This window comes from Coturnix japonica, chromosome Z, assembly GCF_054131305.1.
Source record: "Coturnix japonica strain WE chromosome Z, WE-NBRP24, whole genome shotgun sequence".
Taxonomy (NCBI): Eukaryota; Metazoa; Chordata; class Aves; order Galliformes; family Phasianidae; genus Coturnix; species Coturnix japonica.
In genome coordinates, this window is record NC_140702.1 from 1,971,202 (window position 1) to 1,995,002 (window position 23,801).

At 48.4% G+C, this 23,801-nt stretch overlaps 2 protein-coding genes and 1 long non-coding RNA gene across 4 annotated transcripts; all 3 read left to right on the forward strand.

The window, feature by feature from the left end:
* Nucleotides 1–6,144: 6,144 nt before the first annotated feature.
* On the forward strand, nucleotides 6,145–13,259 carry LOC146753397 (uncharacterized). Of its 2 annotated transcripts, none has more exons than XR_014939942.1 (5): nucleotides 6,145–6,369; nucleotides 10,518–10,589; nucleotides 11,429–11,804; nucleotides 12,863–12,935; nucleotides 13,063–13,259. It is a non-coding gene; the product is annotated as an uncharacterized LOC146753397 (long non-coding RNA). The 2 variants fall into 2 exon arrangements; XR_014939943.1 differs by having other exon boundaries at nucleotides 11,698–11,804.
* A 198-nt stretch (nucleotides 13,260–13,457) lies between these two features.
* Nucleotides 13,458–16,147, forward strand: LOC146753398 (rho GTPase-activating protein 32-like). Its single transcript, XM_085528797.1, has 7 exons — nucleotides 13,458–13,603; nucleotides 13,811–13,888; nucleotides 14,073–14,154; nucleotides 14,629–14,772; nucleotides 15,207–15,309; nucleotides 15,463–15,595; nucleotides 15,995–16,147. The coding sequence occupies exons 1-7, from the start codon at nucleotides 13,490–13,492 to the stop codon at nucleotides 16,100–16,102; spliced, it is 762 nt and encodes a 253-aa protein (XP_085384923.1). The 5' UTR covers nucleotides 13,458–13,489; the 3' UTR covers nucleotides 16,103–16,147.
* LOC146753399 (rho GTPase-activating protein 32-like) lies at nucleotides 16,147–19,915 on the forward strand. Its single transcript, XM_085529351.1, has 7 exons — nucleotides 16,147–16,312; nucleotides 16,564–16,703; nucleotides 17,186–17,384; nucleotides 17,746–17,891; nucleotides 17,999–18,985; nucleotides 19,273–19,358; nucleotides 19,844–19,915. The coding sequence occupies exons 1-5, from the start codon at nucleotides 16,221–16,223 to the stop codon at nucleotides 18,418–18,420; spliced, it is 999 nt and encodes a 332-aa protein (XP_085385477.1). The 5' UTR covers nucleotides 16,147–16,220; the 3' UTR covers nucleotides 18,421–18,985; nucleotides 19,273–19,358; nucleotides 19,844–19,915.
* The last annotated feature ends 3,886 nt before the right edge of the window (nucleotides 19,916–23,801 follow it).

Genomic DNA, 23,801 nt, shown 5'->3' on the forward strand with positions numbered 1-23,801 from the left:
AAGTATCCATTCCTTCTGTGAAACCTCCCAAGTAGTATCTACGTGGGGAAGTCTTACAGGCTGGAAGAAACTTGATTATGCATCAAGAAGGCACCATCCACCGGCTGACCATACCGAAAACCACCACTGATATGACAGGCACCATTCAGTTCTCAATTGGCAGATCCAAATCCACAGCCAATCTGCTCATCAGAGGTAACATATCCTGGCTTGGTTTACATCATGAAGATGAAGAATTAATTAACATACAGTCTTCCTTCACTGGGGTCTTTGAAATATTGTGTGTGTGTCTGAAGGGTCTGCTCCATTTCCAGTTCAAAGTCGTTGGACACTAAATGAGACAGCTGCATCTCAGTAAAAGATGTGTTTGAATAGTTGTGATGTGCTTACTATTCAGATCTACAGAGCTGAGGTTTTGTCCTTGGCTATACCAAAGAAGTCAAATCAGGTGAAATTAATTGTATTTCTGAACTAGACAAGTTTAAGTTTGGTAGCACCTAAATTTGATGCACTTCGTCATTGATTTCATCTGAAAGAAACTTCCAGGCTTTTTATCTGCTGTTGTCCCCAGCGTAAGAGTCTCCATTCACATCCTAAAGTACTTGTTATATTTTCAACTCATTCTTATTTGAATAAAAGCCTCAACTGGGAGCAATTTAATAAGCACAGAACAAGAGCTGGACCTTGCATTTGGTAGATAATATACAGTATTACTTTATAGAAATGTAGTCAATGGCATTCCCTATAGGCAGTCATTTGTTTTATCTTTAGAGTGGTTCAAAGAACCAATGTGAACATGAGATTAATTGGAAGGGAATACACTTTCCTCTTCTTCCAATTGTCCTCATCCTTTCTTCTCTTCCACCCCTGTTTTGCAGATTACCATATACAAATCACCAGGAAGTTGGACGTCATTTTGTCATCCTGTCCTGTGACTTCAGGCCTTCTCCAAAGGTTGTGAAATGGTTCAAGGGCCACACACCCATCGAGCCCTCTGAGAAGTACAAGATCAAGAGGGATAAGCATTCAGCAGAGCTCAAGATTCTGAAGCTGAAGCCCGATGATGCTGGTGTGTATGAGTGCAAGGCAGGAATTGCAGAGACTGAGGCCACGTTGACAGCTGAAGGTATGAGCAGGGAGGGTGGCCTCTTCCATGTCCTATTTCACCTCAGATTTCTCTTCTTGAGGTTGATTTCTGCCGTTCTCTCCTGCTAACTTTATAAATGTATAATCTTCACTGAGAAGATTACACAAAGTTCGTCTAGTCCAACCATTCTACCACATCCCAGTATGATTTATAGTAACAGTGGTAACAGTTCACCTTGTTTCCCCACAGCCCGCAATGTAGAAGTAACGAAGCAGCTGCAGGATGTGGAAATTGAAGAAGAGAGCTCTGCTGTCTTCTCCTGCGAGCTGTCCCATGATGACGAGGACGTGGAATGATTCCTGAATGGCAACCTCCTTTACACCAACAATTACAATGACATCAAGAACGTTGGCAATTGCTGCACACTGACAAAGAGTCAGGTTAAGCCTGAGGATGCTGGCACAGTGACAGTGAAGTCAGACAAGGTGTCAGAAAGCGCGCGCCTGAAGGTGAGAGGTGGGTCTGATCACAGACCTCCTGGATGTAAGAGATGCTAAGGAGCTCCAGTTCATTCTATTGTGCAGCAATCCTGCTTCTAAAGCTCACCTCTCTGGGGTGACAAGTCATCAGGGGCTTTCTTCCAGTGGAAGGTTCCATTGCAGCAGATATCAAGGAAGGAGGATGGTTTTGGTGTCCTGCCAAAGCATTCCATTCCTTTTATCATCATTTTACTTAACACAAGGAGAGTTACAGGAGCAATTTCTTTTACTGCTTCAGTGCCATGCAGTGTCAATGCTGTTGTCTTCAAGGATTTATGACTGAAGGAGAGATCATTCAGTATGTGGTTTGCCTCTGGAATGACTAATGACCAGGCTCTGAGCAACCCGATCTAGCTGTGAATGTCCCTGTTTATTGCAGGGGAGCTGGGCTAGATGGCCTTTAAGGGTCTCTTCCAATTCTAAGGAACTCGTGCTTGAAGAGCAGAAGTGGATGAATAACACCTCTTCTTCATATCCTCCCCATGATTACAGAGGAAATACAACAAAACAACATGCATGGTCTTATTGTTGTCATTTGCTTGAATACGAGGACGTTTCTTTTTTATGGTTGAGATTTTTGATGATATGGGTCGGGAGGAACTCACGTTGTTTAGCTGTCTCAATAGGCGATCGTGGGAATCATGGTCTCCATCATCTGGTACCACCGTGGATTCATCTACATCAGGCACGAGTGAAAGAATTAAAACACAAAACAACCACCAAGGTTAAGCCTTCAAAAAAGGGGGAAAGTTCCAGTTGCTGCAAGCCATCAAGGTAACCAGTAGAGGAGCCCTGATCCCCCTCATGCCATCGGGATGCTCTGGCACGGGATGTGCCTCCAACCCAAAGCTCCTTCCCACCTCCCAAGGAAAAGCAAAGCAACCCAAGCATCTCCAGCAAAGCTGCCCAGCAGACAGCAGGTAAAGCAAAGAGCTTCTGGCTGCTCCCCTGCACTCCCGTCCTAAGTAAGTGACCCCTCAAGGACTGGCTGGGAAATCAGTGCATGACACACGTGAGTGTGCAAAGCAGTGGGGATCCATGGGTGTGTGTGTGTGTGTGTGTGTGTGTATTTGTGCATGGATGGTGTTGTACACACATTTGTGTCCATGAGTGTACAAACCATTGGGGTTGCTCAGGTGTGTGTAGGTCTGTGGGTATGTGTGCAAGGACGAGCATGCACATATATGTGTGTGCACAGGGGTGTGCAGAGTGTTGGAGCTGCACAAGGACATTGTGGTACCGGTGTGTGCGTGCACTTTGGGAGTGAAAGGAAGGGGTTACACATGTGTCTGTGTGTGTGCGCACAGGGCTGCACTAAGGGATGTGGTTGTGTGAGTGTGTGTGAGCACATGGATAGTGCGTGGATGCGGTGGCACAAATGTGTGCTTGCACAGGGCTGTGCTGAGGAGTTGGGTTGCACACAGGTGCACACAAAGGGATGTTTGAACCCTTTGCCCCTAAGAACAGTTTTCCAGTGTTTCTCGTCCAAGAATTCCTTGAACAGCCTGCAGCTGACTCTCCTGAAGCTCCGGGTCCTGACTTCGCTTTTTGCCAGGCCCGCATTCCTTGAGATGAGGAACTCTAGGAGGACATGGTCACTACAGCCCTGACCACCGCCAGTCTTAACCCCTGCTGTGCAGCATGTCCAGTAATGCTTCCCTTCTGCTTGGTGTGCTTAATGCTTGGCCCACAAAGTTATTCCCAGTGCACTCCAGCAGTCTCTCAGACAGCTTGCAGCCAGCCATGCTGATTTCCCAGCCTGACTGGAATCCCCCATCAAGTTGATAGTCAGTGAGCGCGGTGCTTCTGGTAGCTGCAGTAAGCAGGGCCCATCAACAGGCTCCCTTGACCAGGCGGCCTGGAGCAGACCCTCACCTCCAGAAACCCCTTATTGGTTCAGTCCCGAATTTTACCCGCAAGTTCTCAATGTGATCATGGCTGTTCTTAGTCCTTTGCAGTCAGCTTCTTCATAGAGAGGTTAAATCCCTTGTCCCCCAGAATTTCATAGTAACAATCGCGTCTGCTTTATGTCAGGTTTGGGTTTGTTTGTTTGTTGTTGTTGTTGTTGTTTGTTTGTTTGTTTTCCATGTTCTTGGTAGAAAATTTAATTTCTGAGCCAGGAAATGAAGAAGTGCAACATGCAACAATCTTCCTTGCTCTGCTCACGTTGCATGAGTAGCCAAGTGCTCCTCCGGTAACGTGTCCTGCAGAGCTGACCTTGGTGGTAGGGGTTGTGTCTTCATTTTCTGCCTGTCACATGGGAACATAAGAAGACTATTCAGAGCAGGAGCTGCAGAGCAAGATGAACGGCATGAGAAGGTAAGGTTGGGAACCAAGGACACAGCTTTTGTGTCACTCAGCCACCTGTGGCAGAGGTCAGGATTTCTGCAGGGATGGGAAATCATCCCATCACTTAGTGCCTTACAAGGAGCTGAGAAGCTTTACTTGCTCAAGTCCTGCTTCCAAGCTTAACCACCTACAATGAAGTAGGTGTCAATTTTCTGGTGTCCTTCAATTCCATGTCCATCATTTCCCAAAAGCAAAAGAATTTGGAGATAACCAGCTGCAGTGAAGTGAGCGATTTCAGTGCCTATTTCTGATGGTGGCAATGAGTTCAGAGGTCACACTTAATTGACGGTGCCTGTTTCCATTCTGACAAAGGCTGTAGTTGCAGCTGACTTCCCGAGGCTGCCATACGTGGTGGTGACGCAGCCTTGGGCTTGTGCGTTTGCATGACTCCCACCTTTCCTTTCTGTGTCTTGCAGGTCAGCTGGTGCTGGAAGTGGCCGGTATCTGAGTAGGAATGAAGGTGAGTGCAGGAGCAGCTGCTGAGGGGAGGAAGGAAGTCCATGCTAATGAGCTCTGGAGCATCTGCGGGTACGGTACCAGAGGAGGCAGCAGTGATGCAGGGGGCTCCCCAGCAGGAAGCTGGCTGATCCAAATGCTTGCTGAGAGTTTGGAAGCCCAAACCCTTATGGTCTCTGTAAGGGTGGCTAATATAAAGATGTTAACCAAGATAGTGGTAAATAGTCAAAGGTTGTTAGCAAAGGGAAAGTCACCAATATCAATACCTTGACTGGAAAGCTGAAGCAGTCTAAACTGGGGAGCAGTCTCCAAGAGATGCTGCCTCAGTGGTGGTCAGCCTTTAAATGAGGTCTAAGAGGAGGTGGAATTGAGGTCCACCACTTCTGGGAGCACAGCTAGATTACTCTCACCTGTGCTCCCGCAGCTGACCCAACACTTGCCTCAGCTGATTAATCAGAGGTTCAAGCTGTGATTTCCCATACAGTCTCTAAGCTGAAGGCAGCATCTCCTTGATCTGATGGTGGTTTGCCTGAGTGAGGGAGTGATCCAAGCTGGATGCAGAAGAGTCATCTTAATTTCTCTGCTATTTTACTTCAGCTGACACCTATTGGGTGTTGGTTTCTTAAAATTTGGATCTAGGAGGTGGCCTCTCCCTTTGCTTCTGGTGAAAGCACAGAAGTGCAGCAGGAGTAGAAGACAAAGAGGTTTTCTTCATGACAGGAACACCAATTATTTGATTCAAATGTGTAACTGTGATGAAAATGCTGAAGAACAGATCCACCTCAAAGACATGCTTGATCACATAGGGAACGAGCATGTGATCTAAGACAGCCAGCGTGGCTTTAGCAGGGGAAGGCCATGCCTAACCAATCTGGTGGCCTTCTATGATGGAGTGACGGCATTTGTGGACAAAAGGAAAGTAACAGATTTCATTGACCTGGACTTGAGCAAGATCTTTGACGTGGCCCTCCACCACATCCTTATCTCTGAACTGGAGGGATGTGGATTTGACAGGTGGACCAGCTGGTGGATAAGGGATTGGTTGAAAGGCCACAGACAGAGGGTGGTGATTCATGGTTCGATGTCCAGGTGGAGGCCGATAACAAGTGGTGTCACCCAGGAGTCTGTCTTGGGACCAGTGCTTTTTTACATGGTTATCAGTGACACCAATGATGCAATGGAGTGCACCCTCTGCTGTTTGCTGAGTGGTGGGGCTGATGCAGTGGAAGGAAGGGATGCCATTCAGAGGGAGCTCAACCGAGAGGTTGGCCTAGGTGAATCTAATGAGGTTCAACACAGCAAAGTGCAAGGTTTTGCACTTGGGCTGGAGGAATCCCAGGCATTTCTACAGACTGGGAGGAGCAGTCCTTAAGAGAAGCCCCGCAGAGAAGGACCTGGGGGTCCTGGTGGATGAAAAACAGAACGTGAGCCATCAGCGTGCTCTTGCAGCTCAGAGAGCAAATGGTCCCCTGGGCTCCATCAGAAGAGGGGATGGCCAGCAGGGACAGGGAGGTGATTGATCTTCATGATCCTTGAGGTCCCTTCCAACCCGGGCCATTCTATGATTCTGTGATTACACTCGCTGTCAGAAATAACGGCAGCTGTACAGAAGCTGGATATATTGTGGGACAGTTCTTGTAACCAGCTGATTTTAAGACCTTGCCAGAGTTGAGAGTCTAAATTGCATGTCAGAAGAAAGCTGGTAAAGTGGTTATTGCTCATTCTTTTTCATTTGCTGATTCTTTCTTTAGTGTTCCTTTTCCAAAGGAGATTCTGGTGATGGAAGCAGTTGAAGAAAGAACCAAAGCAGCTCTTGCCAAGAGTGCTTGAAGTCCCTGTGGAGAGAAGCAAAGAACTTGGGCATCCTCTGGGATGCTCCCCACCATGTCTCAGGAAGGAGACAACTGCTGTTCCACTTTCTGCTCTGTATGTGGAAAGGTACGTCTGGGTTTCTTCTGCTTGTTTATTCTTTCTTTTTCTGGCTTTGAAGGAGAAGGGGTGGAGCAAAGGGAGACCCACTGTTCATTTGTTACCTCAAGAGCAGGATGGATTCTGCATTGACTGTGAAAAACCTGGGCTAGTAGCATGGGCATGTTTCAGGCTGGACTCTTCTTTTGCTACTTGGTTTCCTTTTGGCTACAGGGAGACAGCTGTCTAAAGGTGTGTTTTCAAACCCACTCTCCAAAACCATGTTTCATTGTTGCAGGTGGTTCAGTGTGCTCTTGCAGTGCAGATGCTGTAGTTTGCTGTAGAATCTGAATGGTTTCTGTTCCTAGGGCAGGACTGGGAGGAGGTAGTGAGAAGAGAATTCAATGCCTGAGGTGTATCTTAGTGAGAAATGTTGGCATGAGGTGCTGAAAGTCTTGAGCTGTCAAAGGCCAGTGAGGCTCAGACTCCTTAACCTGCTGGAGCAGGGTGGAAGCAAGGAGTGGGCACTACCGTCCCACCAGCTGCACTTGGTTCTGGTCTGCCAGGTCTGTGCTGGCCTGGATTTCTTCTGAGAAGTTTGTTGGAGCTGCTTGGAGTAGTGAAGGGTGGGGAAGAAGTGCTGTTCAAGAGCTAAGGCTCCGCTTGATCATTTTGGATGGATTTAACCATGGTATCTGAAGACATAGTTTCCATCAGAATGATCCCAGCATTGTGCAAGTGTCTCAGCTGAAGCCCCTGAGCAGATGTGTGAGAGCACCCTCCTACTCCAGCTGAGCCATAGGAAAGCTGACTGTGCCCAGTAATTACAGCTTCTGCAGATTGAATGAGCTTCCAAGTGTTTTCCTTAGTGATCAATCGTGTCCCAGCACTCTGAGATTCCATCTCTGGCACAATCTGGAGCATCTCTGCAATCCTTGGGTGCCCATTCCCACCAGCATTTCTTCCTTTCTCTCTTTAGAATCAGTGTGGTGCAGTTCCCTGTGTTTGTGAGCAGCAGGCAGCAGGCTGCAAGAGATCCAATGGCAGCTTTCAGCACACAGAGGGATGTGATGGGGACAGACTGTCCTTACCGCCATGCAGAAGGGAGTTTTTACTGTCCTCTATCAAGAAGTATGAAAGAATAGAGTTTGAATGTTACTTGTGAGCAGGTGCTGTGCTGTAGGGGATGTCAGGTAACCATTAATTTGGGGGTGCAGGAAGGAGCAGTGAAAGTGATGTATTAGTTTGTGTTTTGACTGTTGGAGTGCAGTTCCATTTTTGGGAGCAAAACTATGGGCTAAGATGGAAAACAGAAGGGAGAAGGCTGATACCTGGATCGTGGGCTGAGCTTTGGTGACTGCAGCCATTTGCAGTAGAAGTTTTGCTGTTTTGCACAATGGGGTTCAGAATGGGAGCTGATGATGAATGGGAGCTGCTCAAGGGACAGACTTCCATGTACAAGTTCCAGTGTCTCAATGACTTTCTTGTAGCGAGGAGCCCAAAACTGAACATAAGACTTGAGGCGCAGCCTCCCCAGTGTTGAGTCCAAGGGGATGATTACCTCTCTGCTCCTGCTGGCCACACTATTTCTTATACAGGCCAGGATGCCGTTGGCCTTCTTGGCCACCTGGGCACACTGTTGGCTCATGTTCAGCTGAGCATCGACCAACACCCCCAGGTCCTTGTCCTCTGCACAGCCCTGCAGCCACTCAGCCCCAAGCCTATAGCGCTGCATGGGGTTATTGTGGCCAAACTGCAAGACCCGGCACTTGGCCTGGGTGTACCACATCCCATTCACCTCAGCCCAGTGAGGTTGATCCGGCTTATCTGGATCCCTCTGAAGGGGCCTCCCTTCCCTCAGGCAGATTGACACCATCTCCCAGTCAAAAGACCAAAAGAGAAGAAAGCAGAAATGAAGAATGCTTCTCTGAGAGCTGCCCCTGCACCTGCAGAGGTGAGTCCTTGTTATGGACAGACACAGCTCTTGTTGTCAGGGCCTCCATCTGTCAGACATGAATGAGAATGTAAAATCCTGAGGGAAGTGGTGTCCTGTTTCTGCACTTGCTTTGTTTCTTTGCAGTGTTTGAAGTGTTGCACTAAATGAAGGAGAAATCTCTATAGCAGGTGGTCGGGATGCTGGCATGATGATATTACTTGTGTTATGAGTGCTGTTATTTTGTAGTATGTTAATAGTTTGCTAATAAACAAAAAACAAGGGGGGGAGGAAGGTGTTCTGGTAATAGAGTATGCCGAGAAGGCGGAAATACTGAATGCCTTCTTTGCTATTGTCTTTAGTGAAAAGGCTCTCCTTCAGAAATCCCAGATCCTGGAGGTTAATGAGAGAGTCTGGAGAATGGGAGGTTTCCCTTTAGTCAGGGAAGAGGTGGTCCGTGAGTGCCTAGGAAACATTAAGGTCCATAAATCCATTGGACCTGATGGGTTGCATCCACGGGTGCTGAGAGAGCTGGTAAAGGTCATTGCTGAGCCGCTCTCTGTAATCTTCCAGAGGTCTTTGAGAACTGGGGAGGTGCCTGAAGACTGGAGGACGACCAGTGTCACTCCGGTCTTCAAAAAGGGCAAGAAAGATGACCCAGGTAATTATAGGCCAGTCAGCCTCACCTCTGTCCCAGGGAATGTGATGGAACAGATTGTGCTGGTTGCCATCTCCAGACAACTGGGAGAAAAGGAGGTTATCAGGAGTCCTCAGAATGGGTTCACCAAGGGGAGGTCGTGCTCGACCAACCTGGTGGCCTTTTATGAAGATGTCACTGGCTGGGTGGATGGGGGGAGAGTGGTAGATGTAGTCTACCTTGATTTCAGAAAGGTTTTTGATATTGTCCCCCATGACATCCTTATAACAAAGCTGAGGAAGTATGGGATAGATGAGTGTACAGTGAATTGGGTCAAGAACTGTCTGACTGGCAGAGTGCAGAGGGTTGTCGTTGGCGGCGCTGAGAGGGGATTTGATCCAGGTTTATAAATACCTGAGGTGTGGGGGCCATAGTGGCACGGCTGGTCTCTTTTCAGTAGTGCGTGGGGACAGGACTAGGGGTAATGGGGTGAAACTTGTGCATAGGAAGTTCCACATGAATGTGCACTATAACTTCTTTATGGTGAGGGTGACGGAGCACTGGAACAGGCTGCCCAGGGAGGTGGTGGAGTCTCCTTCTCTGGAGATATTCAAGACCCGCCTGAACACCTACCTGTGCAACGTGGTGTAGGGAGCCTGCATTGGCAGGGGGGTTGGACTCGATGATCTCTAGAGGTCCCTTCCAACCCCTACAATTCTGTGATTCTGTTGGAATGTGGGAATGCAAGAAAGAATATTCTGAGCAAAAGCTGTGGAGTGAGATAAATGGCATGAGAAAGCAAAGCTGATAACCAAGGAGGGCTCCAGAAGAGAAAACGAAGTCCAATAGGGCATATTTAGAGACAGGTGAAGAACCCTTGAGCGCACTGAGGAGTACTTGGGTGCTCTGGAATGTCTCTTGGGCTCCCTACAGCACACATACTTGCTCTGGGGCATGTCTGGATGTCTGTAGAGCTAATTGCAGGGCTCCGAGAAACCTGTGGGGCACATTAGGGGGCACTGGCTTCCATCTGAGTGTTCCCAGGTTCCCAGAAGTCAACAGGGAAGCCTTTGGAGACCCCTTGGGAAGACTCAGTGGGGCCCTAGAGTGATGTAGGAGCTTGTGTCGGTTGCATCTGCTTGGCAGAGAAGCGATTTCCCGGTTGGAAGCTGACTGACTGGGAGGTGATTTCCTTGGTTTAGTTAATTTAATTACCTGGATTATAATTAAATAACACTGTTCAGCATTCATTACAGATTACTTTTTTTCCAAGGTACTTTAGTTGTGCACCTCCAAAGTACTTCAGTTGTGCAGCTGTAGCAGCTTCGCTAAAATATATTGAGTTTATTCAAAATTCCAGTGATGCTCCTAAAGCACTTGAAGTGCATTTGAGGTGGGGAGTGACAAAACAGCTCTGAGAGAATCATCATCAAATCAGAACATTGGACCGGTAACTAATAGCAGAGATTCTGATAAGAATATTTAGATTTTCAAATTACCTTTTCCTAAAGTTGTATTTCACCAAGTTTCATCAATGTGCACACTGAAGAGCTGATTTGATGATAATGTCTTATGTTTTGTTCAGACTCACTAAATGATGTATTTCAGGGTACATCACGTGGGAACATAAGAAGACTATTCAGAACAGGAGCTGCAGAGCAAGATGAACAGCATGGGAAGGTAAGGCCGGGAACCAAGGACACAGCTTTTGTGTCACTCAGCCACCTGTGGCAGAGGTCAGGATTTCAGCAGGGATTTCTGCAGACGTTCCTTGAACACCCCCAGGGTGGGTGACTCCACCACCTCCCTGGGCAGTCCATTCCAGTGCCTGGCCACCCTTTATGAAGTAATATTTCCTAATGTCCAGCCTGAACCTCCCCTGCCGCAGCTTGAAACCATTCCCTCTAGTTCTGTCAGTAATGACATGAGAGAAGAGGTCGACCCCCAGCTCACTGCAACCTCCCTTCAGGAAGTTATAGAGAGCAATGAGGTCTCCCCTGAGCCACCTCTTCTCCAGGCTGGACATTCCCAGCTCCCGCAGCCTCTCCTCATATGGCCCCATTGTGCTCCAGACCCCTCACCAGCTTTGTTGCCCTTCTTTGAACACGTTCCAATGCCTCAGTGTCTTTTTTGCAGTGAGAGGCCACAAACTGGAAACAGAATTCGAGTTGTGGCCTCACCAGTGCTGAGTACAGGGGGACAGTCACCTCTCTGCTCCTGCTGGCATCACTGTTTCTGATGCAAAATGTATGTAAGTGTCACATGTGTGACATCCTTTTTGATGGAGTTCTGTGACTGGAGTTCAATGGATTTGAGAGCTGACTTGAAGCCTGTGGGCATCATCCAGGAGTTGGGGTGAGAGGATGAGGCGTAGGAACAGGAACCTCTTTGGTCGTTATTAACTCCCAACTTTTTGGTCAGGAATCTCTGTGTGTTTCTTTATCATGTAAAGAACAGAGTCATTGTGCAGCTTGTGAATGAATTGATTCACGCCTGCTGATTGGTGCTGTTCTCTGCAGGGAGCTGCAATGGAAATGGACACTTGTGGTCCACTGTCCAGCCCCCTCCCGTGTTGGATTTTCTGGGCTTTGAGACACGTCTTCCAGATGCACTTTGTGTTATTTCTGATGTGTTGACCTGTTGAGCTCCAGCCCCAAAGGAGGATTCAAGTACTACCACCGCAGTCCATTGGGACTGTAGTATTTCTTGCTAAACAGAATTCGTGTGCACCCTTGTCTTTCGTCTGCACAAAGGATCTTGTAATCATCTCTGTCTGTGTTTCTTTTAGAGCCAGAGATGGAGCAGAGAGGAACACAGACTTGGGTGGATCTTCATTCAGGAGCAGGGACACGTCATGCTCATCTGAGGTGTCTGGCTGACAGCAAGAGCAGAGAGGTAAGTTTCATAGGGTCGCGTGCACATTTTATTTTATTTTTCATTCATGATGCATAGAGGCGTTCCCCAGACAAAGTGAGCATTTCTCAACTGGACTTTCTAGAAATGAGCTAGGCAGTGAAAATGGGTTTGAAGCATTCCTAAGAGCCCCGCAAAAGAATGCTGAGAGTTAATCTGGCACCCTCCTTTGGAAATGTCCAGTGTCTGTCAGCTCTTCAGCTGTGCCCTAACACCTCCCATTGCGCTGCCACACCAGGATAGAATTCCAAGCCCACACTGAGTCCTGGAATGTTGTGGTGCCGTGTTGGAATCAGATGTGACCACGTGGTCTTGGCTCCCCGCCTTGTGGGGGGTCATGGTGGACCAGGCTGTTGGCCGTTGGTGATGTCATAAGCGGCTGGAATGAGGGGAGGAGCGGTGCGTTCTGTGTTCCTTTGTGGGTGAGCTAGTGGTCGGAGTGGTTGGTGTTGTTGTTGTTCTTGTGCCTTTAGTACCATTAGTTAGTTAGTTCTGTTAGTTAGTTAGTTCTGTTTGTTAGTTAGTTCTGTTTGTTAGTTAGTTCTGTTTGTTAGTTAGTGCCGTTAGTTAGTGCCGTTAGTTAGTTAGTGCATTTAGTTAGTTAGTGCCGTTAGTTAGTTCCTTTAGTGTTTTTTTCTTCACACCATCGTGTGCAGCAGCTTGTAGGTAAGCTGAGCTGGTGTGGGATGGATGGGTGGGCAGTGAGGTGTTGAGAACTGCTGGCTATCGGAGCTCACAGCACCGTATTGCTTACTCTTGACCATCAGATGTAATTTTCCCCTGGTACACTCGTTCCAAAGGGGGTATCAGTAAAGTTGGCACCTGTCCCGTGCTTCTTCCATTGTCTTTGTTCAGTAGTGGAAGCATTGTAAAGTTGCTGGGTGGACAGGCATCACGTAGCCTGAGACTCAGCATGTCTTGCAGCAAGAGGATGGGACGGTTGTGCTGTGTGCTTTATTCCATGACTGTCTTAGCCCTGCTCACTGACCTGCTCTTTTTCTCTCTCCTCTCCTCACCCTCCGCCCACTGCCTCGGTGCAGCTTTAGCTCTCATTCCATCTGAGCAAAGCGACAAGGAACTGCTGCAGATAGCTTGAGGTGATCTCACTGCCAGGTACGTGCCATGTTTTGTCCCCCCGCATGGTTTTGCCGCAGGGTATGCGCGGGTAGCTCTGAAGAATTCTGTCCATACTGTGCTGTGTGAATAGAGAAAACAGAAGTGTGTTTCTGCTCTGTTCTAGCTGTTCACACTTTCTGTGATGGGTGCTGCATGCAGTGAGATCAGCCGTGAGCCTGAGGTGGCGGCGACGGAGGTACAGTATGAAGCTCTGGCTTGTCTTTGTTCCCTGTGTTGAGCCATTAGAAGGAGCTGCAGATGTACTCTCCTGCAGGAAAGAATGGGCCAAAAAGGGCCTGGCCAGCTGTCTGCGCCAGTGCCATTGCTGATTAGTCTGGGTTGAGAGAGATGTATCTTTGCATGGCCTGGCAATGCACGCCAGGATGGGAAATAACTGTGATGAGACGTGCCGCTCCTTCTGAAGTGCTCCTGATAAGGACGGAGCGCATTTGCTGCAGCTTTCTCTGCAGATGTGCTCCTCACTTTGAAATCCTCCTGGTTTGTCCTCAGCTCCTGACCACGGCCTGTGCTCTGTTTTGCAGGCTGATAACATGCGGAAGCCGCAGCTGGAGCATGTGGTGTCATCTCTTAATGTTCCAGCGATTGCGGCAGCCCATGTTATTAAGAGCCACGTCGCCCAGGGGCCGGATGAGCTCTCCCTGGAGGTAAGCAGTTCCAGGAGTTCCTTGTTGTCATGCATGGGAGAGTAGTGTAGGGTGTGAACGCCTCAGGAATACTCTCAGACTCCTTCAGGATGTCTCCCTTGCTGTCAAGCTTGAGGATATTCTGCAGCACAGAATCAGGCAGTTATTTGAGATGTGCTTTCCTGCCAGCTGTGCTGAAGCTGGGATTGATGTTTCAATCTCTTGCAGGTTGGAGACATGGTGAGCATTATTGCAATGCCACCAAAGGAGCTGAGCCCCTGGTGGAGAGGCAAGCGTGGCTTTGAGGTAGGCACATGTTTCCGACTAGAGAGCTCAACTTGAGTAGAGTCAAGAATCTCAGGTTGGAGCTGCTCTGCCTGCACAGGATGGCTTCTGGATGCAAACAGTTGCCCTGTGTTGGTGTCATAGGACCTTCCCTTTGGCTCTGGGCTCGGGCTAATGCCCATCTGTCTTTTTGTTCTTTTTACAGGTTGGGTTTTTCCCTGGTGAGTGCGTGGAACTCATCAGCGGAAAAATTCCTGAGTCCCTCGTCAATTCCTTGCCAAAGCCTGGTACGTATTTTATATTTGACAATGCGGATTAATAAAATGGGGTTAGAACGTGGCTTTCAGGGGTTTTGTTAATACCTGAGTTGAGCAAGCTTAGCAAGAGGACTGCATTAAGCTCCATCGGAACACGCAGAGATCTGGCCCAGTCCCACTGTGTTTATTCTTGGGCATGGGGAAGTCGCAGAATCCTCCTTGAATGGCTTGGGATTGGAAGGGGTCTAAAGGATCCTCAGGCTCCAAGTCCCGTGCCTCAGTCTGGATCGCCAGCCTGCGCATTTAGCTGGAGATGAGAGCAGGCTGTCCGGGGCCCCTTCTGACCTGGCCTTGGGCAGTTGCAGGGATGGGGAAAACAATTCTTGCGTGTCCTTGTTGTTAATGTTCTTCCCGTTGTTACGTACTCGGTCGAATGCATTATGCTAGGCCTCGTCCAACCGATCCAAGCCTGAAATGAACTGGTTTCTTTGTTTTGTTGCACAGTGCCGAAGAAACGGGGCAAGCTCAGTACCTTCCTTCGTTCCTTGGTGAAGGCCCGCACCAGGAGAGCGACGGAGCCGGAGCCAACGAAGGAAGGGGTGTTTGGGTGTGACCTGGGAGAGCACCTTCTGCGCTCTGGGCGTGATGGTAAGGAACAGTCCATTCCTGAGATCTTCCTCCATTGGGCATCTAAAGATGAAAGGGAGATCATAGCCAGCAATTTTTTCAGCCTGAAAACGTAGGAAGCCTTCTGGCCACAGAGAGCATCCTGCATCCTTTTCCTAGCTCTTCTGGTCGTGAGATTGGGTTCCTCAATTCTTGAGGGAGCTGTGATGGAACTTGCAGTGTCTGTGGCTTTGCCAGAATTACTTTCTCCAGGCTGTTGATAGGTTGTAGCATTTCTGGAAAGCCAAGAACACATCTCTGTGCAGTTTCTTCACAGCTGTCTCTGCCAGCTTTCTCCTCTAAGGAGGAAGCAAGCGTTAGCTCAGCGGGGCTTAGTGGATGGGATATGCGAAGGTCACGGCCTGAACCAGGACTTGAGTAAGAAGCTGAGCTAACCGCTGGCTCTTGTTCTGTAGTCCCCCAGGTCCTCCAGAGCTGCTCAGAATTCATTGAGCAGCATGGCGTAGTCCAGGGGATATACCGCCTGTCCGGCGTGGCGTCGAGGATCCAGCGACTACGGTAAGAGTGCTGTGACTGACACAGCTGTCAGTAGGGGCACATGTCATGCTGAGGGTGTTCAGAGGAACCCATTTCTTTTCTTAGCTGTATTCTATGTGGCTTTTGACTTGTTTTCTCAAAGCCCTCTGCCCAATTCTGTGTCCTTCTCTGCAGCCATGAATTCGATACGGAGCAGGTTCCCGAGCTCAGCGTCCGAGAACTTCACAGCGTGAGCTCCCTGTGCAAGTTGTACTTCAGGGAGCTCCCAAACCCTCTCCTGACCGACCAGCTGTATGACAAGTTCTCGGTAAGCTCAGGGCAATGTCTTGGAAATGACACGTACCTGTTCCCTGGGTGTCCTGGCTAGTGGTTGCAGCAGTGCCCCAGCTCTGAGGTCTTCTTTCTGTTAGCCCCATGATGCATGTTCCCCAACTATTGGTAGAATGGGGTTAATAGCAAAGTGGACTTGGAGATGAATGCCTGCTGCAAGGAGCTGCACTGCACAATCAGGCAGTAAAGCCCCCCAGAGCTTGCACTGCTTGTCCTTGGTGGCACAGGCTTCGTGCTGCTGTGTTCCCCTGATGCCTCTTGGAAGGCATCGAGTCTGCCTCGGTGCTGACCATCAGCGCGCTGTCCCCATTGTTCCCAAACCTGGTGCAGCTCTCCAGCCCGACTGGTGTCTGAATCCCTTCCTGCCTTTTTCCAGGACGCTGTTTGCGCTGCCACAGAGGAGGAGCGGGTGCACAGAATGCAGGACGCCATCCAGCAGCTGCCCGCTCCTCACTACAGGTCAGTGCTGCGCTCGGTCTGCTGAGCTCAGCCCTGCTGCCTTTCAGAGGGCGATGATGCTATTCTGAAGTGCACTGCAGCACGGCTTGCTTTCTGGTGCTGAACATCTGCCTCTCTTGTTTTCCAGGACGCTGGAATACTTGATGAGACATCTGACATCTCTGGCTGCGAACTGCTCCGTCACCAACATGGACGCTAAGAACTTAGCGATAGTGTGGGCTCCAAACCTCTTAAGGTAAACTTCTTTTTCCATTTCAACATGCTGCTTACTTCTACTCTCCCCCAGCCCCAGGGGCACAATTTCTAGATGACAGTTTGTACTCACTTGTTTAACTGGGACTTCTATGTCCCTGATCATCCAGGAGAATTTTGTCAGTGGCATCGCTGTTTGCCCACTGTGGAAGCCTTTAGAGCCCAATTTGACAGTTTTTGGCTACAGAATTTCAGACTTGGGGAAATGACTTGTAAGATCTGCCTTTTCTTCAGACCCCAGCAGAGCCCATCTACCTGCACAAGTGGAGAAGCTGCCTGCATGGAGCTGCAGACCCAGTCAGCTGTGGTGGAATTCCTCATCACCCACGCAGATGTCCTCTTCTGCTCGAAGTCCACACCAGCCGTGGGAGAGGGTGAGCGCCTTCCTCCATTAGCTTGATGTTGATCTGACACATTGATCCAATCCAGGTCTTCTCGAAGACCTTTGAAAATGCTCTAACTGTTGAGGAGACAACAGGCTTCTGGGCTTAGATTAGAATATGGTGCCCCGTTGCTGGATCCTCAAAGTGTCCAATCCCAAACCTTACATTGAGAAAACCGTCACTGCCGTTAAGATGTTTTGCAAGCAGGTGAAGCTTAATTGAAATGTGGCAGCAAAGCTGTCTGAGAACCCTGTCCCCTAGTTTTTATAGGGTTTTTGTTTGCCTGTTTTGATACCAAGAGCTGCTCTTAATTATGGCTGTCATTTGCCATGAGCATACCCCTGAGCACATGGTTATTTTGAGATCCTCTTCTTCCAGTGGCTCGGATAAGCAAGTCTGAGAGAAATGCAGAACTGTGATGGCAGTGCTGCTGCTTTCTGATCCTCCGTCTTACCTGTGGTTTTCCCTTGCAGGGCACTGTTCTCTGGCCGGGCCGAAGTCTGTGTGGGTGCCTCCTGCCACAAAGCTGCTCACCGTGCAGGAGGCACAGGCCCAGAGAAGCGGCCAGAGCAGCTCTCCCACCACGACACGGAGCAGCGACATCGTGGTTGAGGAAGGCCCCGCAGCTGTACTGGGCAGATTCCATACCGTCATTGATTTTCTATCTGAAAGGTAAAGAGGAATTCTTTTTCCAGCTCCTATCATCATTGGTTTGGTGGGTTTTATTGGTTTATTTTTTGCTTGTTATATATATATGAGCCTGCCAGCTCCTGTCCTGTCCGGCTGTGGAGCCTTTGCTCACATGCTCTGCATCTTGATTGACATGGTTGGGAGGAATTTAGCCAACAGGACTTGAGGGCTGAGCTGTAGGAATGGAAGCATCCCCTGCTGTTCGAAACAGAGCGTGTTTCTAAGCTGTGTTTCAGAAGAAAGCAGGCAGTGCCAGGAATAGGGAACTGTTGGCAAGGGCTCGTTGCAGCTCTTCCCTCACTCTGCACCACGACTGACAGCATGCTCTGTTTTCTCTCTCCAGACAAAGTTCTCCCAGTAAGAGGGCAGAGTCACCAGCTGGCAGTTGGTGTTCCTGTTTCTGCCTGGGCACACCATCCCCTGTGGCCGAACACCAACTGCAGAGCAGCGCCAGGGAGCCCTCCGAAGTTGAAGTCTTTGTCCTGGAAGGTAAGGGTGCAAATCCAGCTTTCAAAACACTGCTTGTCAGCAACACAGCTTCATGATTCAACTTGCGAATGTTCAACACTAACCACTGTGCATCTACTCCTTCCTAGGTGACTCCAGCCCTTCTGTAACCCGAGGACACAAGGCATTTGATGATGCCGCATCCTGTGCTTCCCTCAATGGAGAGCTCATGGGAAGCACAGGATGCTTCAGTTCAAATGACAGCCTTCAATATGACAGCAGTGACGGAGAGAAGAACATCATCATCGTGCAAGCTCTCATTCACCCCATCCCTCCTGAAGCTGCTGACCTGAGCCTGCCAGACACCACAGGCACCAGCCGGGACTGTGACCCAGAGCCTTTTGAGGACAGCCCAGCCCAAGCAGTGCCCGAGCGCCCAGAAAGCAACACCTCCATGCAGGCTCAGGTCAGCGACACTGAGGAGAAGCCGAGCATCTCGGAGGGGGGCATAGAATCAAACCACCAGTCCCAGGCTCCAGGCAACAGCACGGTCTCTGAGCCACTCTCATGAGACAAGAGAGGATGAGTCCCATCTTTCCTTTAGACCTCACGCCCCCTCCTTTCTTCTATTGAATAAAGGCACGACTGTGCTCAATCAACGCCTTGATTGAATTCTGAGTCTTCATTCGCAGAGATTGGGATGAATGCAAGAAACATCAAGGCAGCTCAGCTTGCAACGCTCTGGCTGTGGGGTGTGTGCAGGGACACTGTAACCATACAGGGAAAGGCTTCCACTGCTTCCTAAAGCTGTAGTCCAGCCCTGCTACTGCTCTGTGGCACAAAGCCCTGAGGGATGTTCCATATTGTTAACCTAAGTGAAGCCAGCTTCATGCACTGTGTTTTGTTGTTGCTGGGTGAGAGGGGGATGCACGTTGGTGAGAAGATGAGCATTGCTGGATCTGCCACGAGTGTCCCTTCTGCCTCTAAGAATATGTCCTAAGTAGGATGTGAACACTGCTGGCACTTCCTCATTGCACGTGCTTGGAGGATCTTCAGTTCTTGCACATTCAGGATGTCTGTCAGTGACTACGAGGAAATTCTCAAGTACTAGGAATTCCATGAAACAGTTGGAACGGGTAAGTGTCATCTTTGTACAGAAACAGCACGCCTAACAGTCTGTCTCAGCACTCTAGAATTAATCTGAGAATAGATTGACAGCTCCTGTCAGTTCTCTAAGTCAGGTTTCATTTGTATAAACATGAAATTGGATTTTTGAAACCAGTTGGAAATTGATGGTGCTGATTACCTCTTCCTCTAATTAAAGCATTACACACAGCGTATGCTAGGTACTCTGCTTTACCTGTAATATTATATTAGAGAAGAATTCACACTCAACTTTTAGCACCTGTGTTTTGAATTATAGGTGGTTTTGCAAAGGTAAAACTCGGGCGGCATCTTCTTACTGGTGAAAAAGTTGCACTAAAAATCATGGAGAAAGTTACTGTAGGGGTAAGCCAAAAGGCATTTAAATATGATAATATCTTCTGTTGGAGTTGTGGAGTTCCCTAGAACACGGGGTCAGGTGGGATGGTACATAGGAATGCAGCCTAATGGTCCCATTGCCTTTTGAAAGATGCTGTAGAGCTGGAAAAAGTTTAACAGAGCACCACAAATCTTGTTCCTCGTTGTTCAGAGGGCAGTATTCTCTGGCTGTAAAATGGAGGAAGTTATTGCATTATTACATTACATTACATTATTATTACTTTATTACAGCAACTTTACCAAAATGCCAATGAAAATGCTGAATGTTTTACTTTTCAGTTTTCACAGCTCTGTTTCAGAATTTCTATGGGAGTGATGTCAGTCATTGCTGAGTTGATGTTGAATTGTGTACTGTCCCATATGTGCTTGTTCTGTTCCACAGCAGTCAGATGTGGTACCTGGTATGTCACAGTAGTTAGCGATTTCATCGCTTGCTTCTATGGTCTGTTAAGGATGACTTGCCTCATGCTAAAACAGAAATTGATGCCATGAAGAACTGAAGTCATCAACATGTTTTCCCATTGTACACCAGGCATGCAAGGAGTGCGAAAAGGGGAGGTGTTTGAAGAGATCTGGTTACAAAATTTGAATGACACAATGAGCTGGAAAATGCCAATAATCAGACTGATAAATGGCCTGGGTTGCAAAGGCCCACAGTGCTCATCCAGTTTCCAACCCCCTTCTTCCTATGTGTAGGGTTGCCAAGCAGCAGCCCAGGCTGCCCAGAACCACATCCAGCCTGGCCTTGAATGCCTGCAGGGATGGAGCATCCACAGTCTCCTTGGGCAGCCTGTTCTAGAGGGCCGTTCCCTTCTGATTTACTGGAAATGTAGAGAGACATGAGAAGAAAAAAAGAGAAGGGAGGAGGTTCAACAGTGCGTGCAGGTGTTCTAAATCTCATGTCCAAATATGCTATCAGACTGCGAAATGTTAAGCTTTCTGATATGATATGATGTGATATGATATGATATGAAGTGATATTTCCCAAAGCAAAATAGAGGGGAAAGTATTTTCCTGTCTTAATGAGGCATCAGAATGCTCAATGTGAAGGGCAAGTATAGTGAAAACGGGGAGCTGTAGTAAGCTCTGCAGCAGACTACAGCAAAACGGTGTGACTGTTGTGATGTCCCTGCAGAGAAAGAAGACGTGTTTACAAACAAGGACAAGGTAGACAAGGAGGTGAAGGCTGCACCAACAGAAAATGCCACGCTGAGCTGCGAGGTGGCCCAGGAGAAGACGGAGGTGAAGTGGTACAAGGAGGGGAAACTGATCACCTGGTGCAAGAAGTTCAAGGTGGAGCCAGAGGGCAAACAGCGTCGGCTGGTGGTGAGCCAGGTGGAGAAGAAAGATACAGGGGAGTACAGCTGCGAGGCTGCTGGCCAGAAACTCACCTTCAGGATGCATGTAACTGGTAGGAAACACATTTTGGTTGATATTCTTTGATTATTCCATAGTCTGGCTGTGGAAACGTCTGTGTGAACGTGTCCTCTTGATTCTGCCATGAAACTGTTTTGGGGAGGATGAAAATAAATTCTTACAAACATGCAGCTAAAATGATTGTTTGTTTTTAACAATATTTCATCCAGCTCTTCCCCTACAATTACTTTTATCATCAGCTGTCCATGGATGTCCAACTGTGATTTGTACAATTTGCAACACTGCTCTGCCAGTTGATATTTCAGCAGTAGTAGTTACAGATCTCTACTGTGGCTGCACTGAGAAGGTTTGGTTGTCAGTGTCCTAAGAACTTTTAGTCAGAGGCATTGCACTTGCCTTTGGTTTGTTGAATCCCACGTTGACGACCATTCGTTCCATGTTCTGTAAATGTAATGATCAGTCGTGAATCCATTGATACCTTTCTAATTGTACGTTTCTCATTAGTCTGAGAGTTTAGCACGGAGGCAGATCTCTCACTCCAGCTGCAGTAGAGATTGCTCTGGTGTCACTATATTTTGCACAAGATCCGGTAAATTTTAACTTAGACTCCAGATAGCCATGGGCACATCAGCTGCATTCTGAGTGACCATTAGTGAGCTGGCTGATGACGAGGGTTTGTCTTCTGTTTTATTTCTAGCTGCACTCTACTGGTTTTTGCTCATAAGTCAACTTGTTCTCTGTTAACTTTACAGTTCTCGTCTTGTATTCTGAGCTGATCAGGACAGGGAATCTGTTTTCTCCTGTTCTTTCTTATGGCAGTGAACACATTGGAGCTTAATCCTGGTCAAGGTTTGGCATTTGATCAGCTCTGTGGAGGAGCAACTGTACTGGGAGTCTACTGCCTTTCTGCTCACACAGACCTGGTGTCCTTGCAGGGCATAGCTTGCGTTCTGTTCCCTTGTAAAGGTTGCAGTCTTTGCTCTCTCCGTCTTGGGGCATTCTGCTCCTTCAGTCCCTGGTGTGCAATATATCTCTGCTCCTGTAGTAGACAGTTTTGCTGCTGCCTGTGGTGTAGACTCTAAACTATCAGCTCTCACTGTTCCCACACCACGTGGATGTTATTCTGGGGCCTTTGGATCTGTTCCGTGAGTTGTATAGCTCATGCTTTTGGCTCAGGAAATTGGCAGTTTCAGCAAAGAGTGGATCTAGTAAATGTGTATGTTTGGTGGCCCTGCTAGGCAGGGGGGTTGGAATTACATGATCCTTGAGGTCCCTTCCAACCCGGGTAATTCTGTGATTCTGTGTGATTCTGTGATTACAGACAGGGTAGATTTGGGAGGTATCTGTCAGAGAAAATGAAATATGAACGATGACAGAAAGACCCTGGCAACAGCTGGAATCAACCAAGTTAATCCTTAGCAGCCAAAGCCAGCCCACGTCTTATTGCAGAGGTGTAGGGAGAAAACCCAGAAATGTAGTGCTTTTACACTTGAATTTTGCTAGCTGAGGGCTATTATTAGCTGTTTGCCTCAGAAACCAAAGGTTTTCTGTTCTCTTTCAGAACGGGTGACCTCATGGCTGCACAGGGTAATGTAATACCTCCTCCTCTGCCATACGTGGAGAGTGCTTGCCTAGCTACCGTTGCTGTATTTCTCATGTGTACCACTGTAACATGACGTGCCAGTCCAGCCCTCACTGCAAAATGATGTGGTGTGAAAGTCAGGAGGGATTATGAGTACTCTTGGAGTGGTTGGCTCTTTCACTACAGGAATCCTCATCTTACTAGCTTCGCCCAAAGTGGAATGGAGTCCTGAGTCTTAATTGATCCTCTTCCCATTGCACTCAGAAAGCTTTTCAGGGTTCCTCTACCCCAGGGTTCCAATGGTAGCACAGAACAATCCTATTTTAAGGACATGTTGAATATTAGGTGCTCAGTGTTGAGTGTTACGGAATGCAGATTAGACCTTCTTGCTTAAAAGAAACAAGTGCTGCACACCTTGGAAACCTATAGAAAACTAGAGTAAAAAGGGCTGATTCTGCCATCTCATTATCTCAGTATTTGTGGTGCACGCTGAAATCCTTACTTGAAGTGGGCCAAAGCTCCATTGCATTTGTGAGAAGGTTTGCATCACCTGGTTGGTCTAGGCCATGTTTGTTGTCTTGCTAATAAGCAAGCCTTCTGATCTTCATCAAATCATTGCGGTCGGAAAAGACCACAAAGATCCCCACATCCAGCCTCAACCCATCCCACCATGCACACTGCCCACATCCCTCAGTGCCACATCTCCATGGTTATTGAACACTTCCAGGGATGGTGACCCCACCAGCTCCCTGCAAAGCTGTGCCACCACATCACCATTCCTCTTCAGGAGAAGTTTTTCTTAACATCCAACTTGAACCTCCCCTGAAAATCATCAGTCAAAACAGGGGCTGTTGGAGATGGGTGGAGAGAATGATGCTTCTACAGTCAATACAAGCAGGGAGATCAAATGTAGATTGTGTCAACTGCATTCTTGCATTGGCTTGCTGCCCTGCTCCCTGGCCTTCAGTGGACTGCAGTGCTGGTGGTAGAGCTGTGGTGTGAATCCTGGGATTGCACGTACTGCAACGGTCAGCAGCACAGCAACTTGAGCTGAACTTACCCTCCTGGGCAGCTGCTGCCACTCAGAATTCAGACAGCATTGAGGAGAAAGTCATGAAGGAAGGGAAAGGGATGGCAGCAGAAGGCTTCACAGAGTGACAGCGGGGAGGAAGGAGATAGGGGACAGGTCCTGGAAGGGTTTGCCATGACTGCTGGGGAGCAGGAGCCTTTCCAGTCACCTGAGCTGGGTATGCCTGAATATGCTTGCACGAATGATCTGAATGAGTGGTCTTCCATGTCTCCACTGCAAATAAAAGGCAATGTCAGTCCCCCTCACACCTGCTAGTCCTGCATTCATCCTTGGAGCCTCTGTCTTGGTATCAACATCAGGACCCTGGGATCTTTCCTGGGACCCAAACAAGCATAGGAAGCTTCTTCAAAATTGGGCTGCT

What these genes read in the sequence shown, in the direction of transcription:
- LOC146753398 (XM_085528797.1), top strand. Translation starts at nt 13,490, where the DNA reads ATGCGGAAGCCGCAGCTGGAGCATGTGGTGTCATCTCTTAATGTTCCA. An exon ending in TCGAGGATCCAGCGACTACG is followed by an intron (nt 15,310 to 15,462) that starts GTAAGAGTGCTG and finishes CCTTCTCTGCAG; the next exon opens with CCATGAATTCGATACGGAGC. An exon ending in AGCTGTATGACAAGTTCTCG is followed by an intron (nt 15,596 to 15,994) that starts GTAAGCTCAGGG and finishes GCCTTTTTCCAG; the next exon opens with GACGCTGTTTGCGCTGCCAC.
- LOC146753399 (XM_085529351.1), top strand. Translation starts at nt 16,221, where the DNA reads ATGAGACATCTGACATCTCTGGCTGCGAACTGCTCCGTCACCAACATG. An exon ending in CACACCAGCCGTGGGAGAGG is followed by an intron (nt 16,704 to 17,185) that starts GTGAGCGCCTTC and finishes TTTCCCTTGCAG; the next exon opens with GGCACTGTTCTCTGGCCGGG. An exon ending in ATTGATTTTCTATCTGAAAG is followed by an intron (nt 17,385 to 17,745) that starts GTAAAGAGGAAT and finishes TTCTCTCTCCAG; the next exon opens with ACAAAGTTCTCCCAGTAAGA.